We start from the raw sequence: 8,714 nt of genomic DNA on the forward strand, positions 1-8,714 counted from the left end.
TTTGTCTTTATATATAAGATTATGTGGACTGAATTACTACGAGAGTTAATAAAAAATTATAATAATATTAAATTTATTGATAATCTGAATTATTTTATTATTTTATAAATTTTATTGTAGTATTTATTATAAATTGTAAAAAAATATGTAATATAATTAAGAGTAAATTAATTAAAAATAATTAATTCAATTAAACAATTGTAAAGCTAGAAATTCTGGATGGGTGAACTTAAACTGCTCTTTGTAAGAACCATAATTAACGGCGTTAAAGCTGTGTAGTTGGCCGGGTTTCTTCGAGCAAACTCTGTCTGTTTCGCGCTTCCTCTTGCTTCTTAAGACGACTTGGTTCTTTATATACTCAGCTTAACTTGCATAAATTACTATAACTATCATTAGGATATTATCGCAATACAAATTAAACTAAATATACAAAAATCACCTTTTTTTTTAAATTACTTTCAAATAAATCATTACTTTTTCAATTTCTTTTTATATTTCGTTAAAAAAATATTAATTAGATTGGTACTTCTGAAATTCTTGTATGTATTGGTTATATAATTAGAATAATTTTGTACATAATAATGACTTAAAATTGTCTGTACCATTTTCTTTTCAGGAGTCTGGAACACATAGTCCTTGTTCATTACCGTGAAACGCAAGAGGTTTGTGTAAATCACTTACTCTGATGTTGTTCCTTCCAAAAAGTTTAATTTCACGTCACAAACCAAAAAATTTAGTTACTAAAAGTATTTATGAGCTTATAGTTGTCTATGTATAAGTTAAATGAGAGTGCTTCTCAAAAACTTCAACTCAGAAGCTAATTTTGACTTTTGGATAAGCTAAATGAGCTTATAGTTGTTTACGGATAAGCTGTTGGAATATTAGTGCTTCTAGAGAAGTTTACCCAAACTATCTCAAAATGTTGACACAGCCATCATTAGTTAATGGCAGTTATTAGTTTGTATTAAGATAGCCAAGTATAGGTTTATCCACCCATGCATCTACAGAAATTCGTTCTTTCGATAATTCAACTCAACCAATGGCAGCTAGCAATAGTGTCCCATACAGTTTTTCAGAAAGTGTTACTCTTCAGACAATGGACAGTCAACGAAATCGAAATGAGCAGAGGAATCACCCTGTCGCTTCAGGTGGTGTTGATTCATTGGACACTTTGTTCAATGGCAGATTGCAAAGTCAGGACAGCTTTGGAATGTGGGTGAACCAAATCATGTCTGATTCCCCTTGTTCAGTCAATGAGTTGGCTCTTAAATCCCCAGTTTCATCTATTAATGAACCGTATTCACCTTTAGTCTTGGATAATCAGCAACTCTCTCTTTCAGAACAAGTGTTTAATCTCATCGATGTCTCCTCTGCGTGTGTTTCTTCCACAGAGAAATCACAGGTTTCCGTTTCCTTTGTTCTTATATTTACTTAGTACCAATTATATCTTTCTTTACCATTGAAGACTAATATATGAATCGATTTCTAACTTCTAGTTGATTCCTCAGTCTTTTCATTCAATCTTAACCACTGAATTCCAAAGCTGTAAACTGTGGAATATAAACTCCGTGAGGAATATGTGTCCCTCTGTTTCATATTAACCGTCAGTCCGTCACATATGGAATATTTTGTTATCTCATTATTTGTCACTTTAGAGTTTCACTAAAACATTTATTACTTTTTTTCCAATATTACTCTTATTATTTATTAAAGTAGTTGGAAATATATGATGATTTATCATAAATGAGAGCACAAGCATTTTGTAGTTTTAAGTCCTAACACACTATTTTGCATTGGAAATTAGTACAGCTAATTGTTTTTTTAAGATGCGTGTATTACCTTAAAAGACAGTTAATATGAGAGACAAAGGGAGTATCAGTTAAATAGCACTTTTGTTTAAGGCACACGCATCTTGTTGTGTATAAATCATAATAAAACTCAGGAAATACAATACATGCTGCAAGATCAGTTGATATGTTTACCACCTGTTCTTGCAGGTCCTGGTGACTGGATTCTTTCATGAAGACTACATGCACATCTCTAAAACCAATCTAATGTGTGTCTGTGGTGATGCAAGTGTTCCTGCAGAAATTGTTCATGATGGAGTCTACCGATGCTGGATACCACCGCATTCGAAAGGCCAAAGTGTCATCCATTTGTGTGCAATTTTAGGATATACATGGGCTGTTACTTTATTTTCATGGTCAGGCTTGTCGCTTGATTTTCGGGATAAATTTGGATGGACTGCACTTCATTGGGCAGCATATTACGGCAGGTATGATAGGCAAACGTCCGACTTGTTTAAAACCTGCTAGATGTATATAATATCAAAACCATTCATATATCTTTACCCAATTGCATCTGTTTTGTAATAGTTGATTCATGACGTGATATCAGCGAATATTCCCTTTGTTTTCTTTCTACTTCTTTTGACAGACAATGTTAGTAAATTAGTGGTTATGTTAGTATCCAGTTTTGAACCCGTGACCTCCTTCTTAAACTCCTCCGGTGTCCCTAGCTCACTAACTGAGCTACATACGCAGGACCAGAGAATACCCTTTGTGAGATTCTTTCCAGCCTCATTCTTGTAATATTTTGTTTTATATTACTGTATTTGATTTAAAAGTTGTGTCTTCAGGGAGAAAATGGTTGCAACTTTATTGTCAGCTGGGGCAAAGCCTAACTTGGTCACAGATCCAACTCACCAAAATCCTGTTGGATGTACTGCTGCTGATCTTGCTTATAATAGGGGTTATCATGGCTTATCAGCTTATCTTTCGGAAAAGTCTCTAGTTGAGCAGTTCAATGACATGAGCTTAGCTGGAAATATCAGTGGCTCACTGGAAACTAATACGGATGATCCAGTAAATTCTGAGAACTTTTCCCAGGAGCAGATCTACATGAAAGATCAGCACAATGATGTAGAGGAGGAATTCTTTCGAACTGGTAGGAAACAAGCTGAAGAACGTGTTGAGAGAAGTGTAATACGAGTGCAGGCTATGTTCCGTTCGAAGAAAGCTCAAGAAGATTATAGGAAACAAGCTGGTTTGTCTGAATTTCTCATGCACTAATTATCTTTTATCTGACTTATTGTTACTGATATAGGATGTGGAATGATAGGTACCTCATTTATACTATATTGGCGATGCAAATGGAAAGGTGATGCTTGCTCATGCTGCCAGTGCTCAAGGAATTTCAGGTAAGTGGAAACTGATGTCAATTCTGCTACCCCCTTTGCCACTATGTTATTCATGCAATAAAACTACTGTTTGTTGTCCTTCAGTTGAAATTCTTATGTGTTATGAGCTAACTTAAAACTTGCAGCCTCAAGCAAGGGAGAAAGGTGAAAAGGAGGGGTTTGAAGTCAGTGTTGCTGAAACAAGTTTTAAAGCTAACACGAAAGCTCTAGCAGAAAATGAAGGGGAGGGAATTGCCCAGGTTATATTTTTGTATCTTGCTCCACCAATGCTTATTAAAGTGTTAAATGCTTTTTATGAATTCTGTACTAAAGAATTTCTTTGGTGGTACTAAAATTATCTGGTCATGACAGTTGTTCGACATTCTTATCCATTTTTTTATCTGGATTTTTTTTGTTCCCATACAGGCTTGACATTGCTAACTGTCATTTACATTGTCATGCATTTGATATACAAACCTGACGATGGAGAAATCCTAGGAGTTCATATTTTTGGTTTGCACGCAGCAGATCTCATCCATGAAGCATCCAATGCTATAGCATTAGGGACACGTATTCAGGTAATTTTTCCACCGACCGACACGGTAATTTAAACACAGTGACAAACCTGGGTTTTAGACTATTACTAGTCACCAATGTCTCTTATTGTCTTATCAAATCTATCTACTAAACCTCACTGTTTTGTGGCATCATGCAGGACATAAAACTTGCAGTTCATGCACATCCAACTCTGTCTGAGGTTCTTGATGAGTTATTTAAATCAGCAAAGGTGAGATAATCCTTAATGTTTATATATATTCTCGGTAGATATTTCTAATATACAATTTTTACATGAATGTGTCCAGCTTTATTTATTTTCTAAATTTTTGTTAGTTTTTTATTTGTGATTTTTAGGATTTAGCTTCTAAATTTAAAAGTCTGTAAATTTTTCAACAATCTTAAATATTAATATTTTTAACTTGCTAGTTTAAAGTTTAACTTCTTATTAGAATTTAGGGTTTTAATTTTCTACTTTTTTTTTAATTAAAATTCAGTCTTCAAACTGTATTATTTTTATTTGAGACTTGGATAAATTGAATGAAGCAAGGAAGAAGGTTTTGGAATGGAAAGGAGCTTAATGGAAAAAATATTAATTATTGATACTTATGTATGATAATGTAATTCTGCTGCACAATGTAATTCTCATTAACATTTAATTATTAGTATTTTTTCATTTTATAATAAATATCATTTTAGTTAAAAAAAAATATTATTTCAACTTTAAATATAATTTGAATTATTATTTTCGACTATAATTCAAATATTACTATGTGTACTGATTTCAAATTTTCAATTTCACTTTATCCGTTTAATATTAAAAAATCAACTAATAATTAATAATAAAATAATTTACAATTGTATAGTATTTTGAGGATAAATTCTGAAAATATTTAAGTTCCCTTTATTTATTTATTTATTAATAAGTTCCATTTTTTATTATAATTAACATATTTATAGTTGGGCTTGTCTAGCAGATTCATTTTCAGAGATATACAATTCGGTGGATATATACAAACCCTAGCCGCTTTATTCCTAATTTCCCTTACAGAAAACCCTAGCCGCTTTGAGTTCAAGGTTAGCCACAGAAAACCCTAGCCGCAGTTTCTATTGCATCTGATTCTCTAACAACTCCCCTTCCCCTTGCCCTTCGTTGTTTAAATTCTATTTGTTTTTGTTGAATTTCAGAGATGGCGAAGTCAAAGAATCACACAGCTCACAACCAATCTTACAAGGCACACAAGAACGGCATCAAAAAGCCAAAGAGGCACCGTCACACTTCCACCAAAGGGGTATGTTTTCATTCTCCTTTCTATTTCTCAGTTTTCAACTTTTTTATTCAATTAATAATTGATTCATATAATTTTGGCTAATAATGTATTGTTATTGATTCTGTAGATGGATCCTAAGTTTCTCAGGAACCAGAGGTATGCAAGGAAGCACAACAACAAAAATGGGGAAATCGCCACCGAAGAAGAGTAAACTGTCTTTTTGAATCCAGCTCTTAATGTTTTACTTTAAATCTGTCTCGTCTTGTGTAGTAGTATTTTCCGAGCTTTATTTTTAATGCAGTGAAAATGCAGTACTCTATAAGCTTTTTTGCTGGTTTTTGTTGAACACTATTTGAATTTTTATCATATGAATATTTAGTTGATTGTGTTCTAGCACATTTTTTCAGTTATTTGAATTTGGGTGTTTTGTTTTTTTAGTTGGAAAAATTCCCTGATGAAAGGGGGGCTATCCTCCCCTTTATAGGTTTTTGTTAAGTTAAGCTGCATCTTTTCTTCCACTATAGATGTAAATACAGAGATGATAAGCTATTAAGAACCCTTTATTTATTTATTTATGAATTCGTGGTTTTTAAAGAAATTGAAAATTAGTCAATCATAGGGTTTAATTCCAGTGACCCAACGTTGGAATATTTGCAATAATGTTCTATAGCCTATCTCATCTTTTTAAATAATAAAATGTGCTTTTGTTACCAGGAAATATTTTCACGGTTTAATAGTTTGCCAACACTTTATTAGGCTTCTCATATAACAGCATATTTTTGAACTGTCAATGGTTGTAGTAAATGTAACAATTTATCTTTTGTTATTATTAACGATGGTCTGTTTTGCACTATATAATAATTAGTAATACCAGCATTTTTAATTATAACAGCTTTAAATCAATGTTGCGATTTATCCTTAGTAAATGTTGCTTCTCATATAACTGCATTTTTTTTGAACTGCCAATGGTTTTAGTAAACATAGTACATAAGTAATATTAACATAGTACAGAAGGTGCTATCTCTGAAACTAAGCATGGAAAACTGACCCCTTAGCAATGGAAGAAAAAAGGGAAAAGAGAAAGAAGCGGAATCTAATTGTGAATCCGTCATATAGATTTTCTGCTTCAGTGCAGTTTCATGCACTCATATGCTAAACATATAGCCAGTACATTAAGCACTTATGAGCTTTATGATCTATAAGGAAAATGTGAGGACTGTGGCTTGTCAAACTAGCCAATCAACAAAAACTGAATCAAGAAATTAAAAGATGTAGTTACCTTGAATGCAAAAACTCCAGTATGATAGTCAATATTACGGGGATTTACAAGAACCCTCTGAGCCAGCTTGCTGATTTCAGGATCAAATCCAGGCATAAGCTGATCTAAAGCTTCAACAAAAGTAACCTGCATACTACCAATAATTACTTAACTTACAATAAACTAGAAGCCTAACTTTTATTACATGGAAATAACATAAAGATTATATATCTGTTAACTTCTAGAACTAATAAAAACTATAAGAACAACAATATGATTTGGAACACAAACATTAGTTTCTGTTTTCAATGGATAATAGGCATTATTTTGCAAATATTTCTCATGAACAAAGAATAGGGGAAAAAAAAGTAAAAGTATCACAAAGATGAATTGCTATCCAATTTGGAACAGACTCCAGTTTGAGTGCATGGTCACTGGTAATCACAGTCTTCCCTATAGGTGACAGTTGGAATTTTTTTATTAAGAAATGATCACAGCCAATATTTCTCATCAATTCTGTTGTTTTTAATATTGAAATTCAGCTGTATGCTTAATTTGTCTTCTAAATGTCAATTTTGTATGCTTTCGTCCAATTTAGTCTGTAGCAGAAACATTGACATGTTATTCTTTCAAAGCTACAATTTGTAGCTTGTGCATACCCTCTCTGAAATTCACTCAAACTTGCAGTTACTGTGAATTCAATGGCTTACCAACCATTTGCTTAGCATGTTTGTAGACAGTAGACGTCATTATTGTTTGTCGTAAAACAACAAATGGGACCGTACGTATTCATGATATCTAGCCTGCTACTTTTAGTTTGGAGAATAAAGTATTGGTGATAAATTACCCTCCAACACTCATCAAAGATCTGTTCTGGTACTTATTTTTCAGTTCATCCAAATTGTGGTTGTTAATCCTTTAGAGAAAATAAACCATGGTGAATGGTCCCTTTAGATTTTTTTAAACATTTTTTCGAGTTGAAACCTTTTCCCTCCTCCCTTTTACCCCTTAATCTCAACATACCATTCTCTTCTCGTCCGAGTTATAGATAGGTTTTTTTAAATAAAATCTAATTCGCAGCTCAGTTTAACAGGGCGTTAACATGTTATTAGTATCGCCCAAAGCTGATGATTTCCTTTTGAAACGTGTAATTGCCTTTCATTTTGATCTGTCAATGGACTTCACGGGTATGGGTTTACTCGATCCACTCAATAACCCAACTTTATGTTCGTTTTTTCCAATTATGGGCCATTCCTATCAAACATCAAATCGTTTCTGATGAAATAATGATTTTAATGATTCAAACCTTCAAGCCCAAACCAGTTAAAGGCAAATATAATATTATTTTTTACAATTTACTTCAAATAATGAGTTTTTAAATTATAAAATTTAGTCTACATATTGAAATTGTAATGAAATCAAATTCTATTTAACTGTATAGTTTTTGGGATTAACTTGAACCAACATTAGATTATTTCTCGTTTGATAATAAATTTTGATTCTTTGTACAACCCTAATAAATGAAATATGGTTAGTTCCAGTGATGGATCTACTCACAAACAACTCAATCTAAATCTTGAACACCCATACGAGGTAGAGATAGAAAGGGTTGCAGAGTCTTACTTAAGATTTTCAGATTTTGTCTTTAAAGTACACATTTGATAGTAGAAACCCTACTAATGTATGTTCACATTCTTGCTGTACGGGATAGGAGACATGAAAAGAAAGACAATTTCTTATACTTATGAACATGGAATACAGTGGAACATTGATAGATAGACAACAATATGAGCAGTAGTAGAAAAAATAGATACTTTTCGAGTAATGAGCAGTAGTAGAAAAAATAGATACTTTTGGAGTAACGTCCACCATGGCAAAATGCTAGGAGTTAGTGCGTTGGTTAATTATAAAATGGTCTACTCATAATGATCTAATAATTGGATATCTTGTCAAAGAAAAAAATGGTTTGTTTTTTCTTTCTCTATTTCTCATCTCCATTACTAAGTTTTGATATGATTTGAATTATAAAAAAAGGTGTATAAAAAGGAATAAAGTAACTAATATTAATCATTGTTGATCAAATTAATGGTTGATATTATGTGTACATGTAAGTGATTATAATATCAATCATTGATTCACTCATTTTAAATGAATTAAATTTATTTGAAAAGTCATAATATCGTTGTATCTAGGGTTTTTTATTAGATTATCCCTTTTTTTTTTTTTTAATACCAATCTACCCTACTTTGAAATTAAAATACCAATCTGTCCTACTTTTTTGCCCCAGATGCAAGTCGCATCCTGGGGCTGCGACCTCTTGAAAGGCAAAATTTTTAACTTCAACACATGGTCGCATCCTGGGGATGCGACCTCCCACTTGGGAAGTTTTTTTTTTTTGTTGAATTTTGGGTGGATAAAATGTTATATTTATTATATTTAATAATAATAATGG

At 32.3% G+C, this 8,714-nt stretch overlaps 1 protein-coding gene across 9 annotated transcripts; it reads left to right on the top strand.

Moving 5' to 3' along the window:
* The first annotated feature begins 248 nt into the window (after window positions 1-248).
* Window positions 249-5,397, top strand: LOC101505550 (large ribosomal subunit protein eL29z-like). 9 transcript variants are annotated; one of them, XM_073368987.1, is made up of 8 exons: window positions 249-662; window positions 1,998-2,275; window positions 2,639-3,045; window positions 3,121-3,199; window positions 3,325-3,438; window positions 3,605-3,756; window positions 3,894-3,965; window positions 4,711-4,763. In XM_073368987.1, the coding sequence occupies exons 2-5, from the start codon at window positions 2,031-2,033 to the stop codon at window positions 3,407-3,409; spliced, it is 816 nt and encodes a 271-aa protein (XP_073225088.1). In that variant the 5' UTR covers window positions 249-662; window positions 1,998-2,030; the 3' UTR covers window positions 3,410-3,438; window positions 3,605-3,756; window positions 3,894-3,965; window positions 4,711-4,763. The 9 variants fall into 9 exon arrangements, with proteins under 9 accessions (XP_073225088.1, XP_073225090.1, XP_073225089.1 ...); XM_073368986.1 differs by lacking the exon at window positions 249-662 and adding an exon at window positions 671-1,402 and having other exon boundaries at window positions 4,708-4,763; XM_073368985.1 differs by lacking the exon at window positions 249-662 and adding an exon at window positions 671-1,402.
* Window positions 5,398-8,714: the final 3,317 nt, after the last annotated feature.

This window comes from Cicer arietinum, chromosome 5, assembly GCF_000331145.2.
Source record: "Cicer arietinum cultivar CDC Frontier isolate Library 1 chromosome 5, Cicar.CDCFrontier_v2.0, whole genome shotgun sequence".
Lineage (NCBI taxonomy): Eukaryota > Viridiplantae > Streptophyta > Magnoliopsida > Fabales > Fabaceae > Cicer > Cicer arietinum.

Coding starts and splice junctions, on each gene's coding strand:
- LOC101505550 (XM_073368986.1), top strand. CDS start 1,040: ATGGCAGCTAGCAATAGTGTCCCATACAGTTTTTCAGAAAGTGTTACT. Junction 2,276..2,638: donor TGGGCAGCATATTACGGCAG/GTATGATAGGCA, acceptor TTGTGTCTTCAG/GGAGAAAATGGTTGCAACTT. Junction 3,046..3,120: donor AGATTATAGGAAACAAGCTG/GTTTGTCTGAAT, acceptor GTGGAATGATAG/GTACCTCATTTATACTATAT.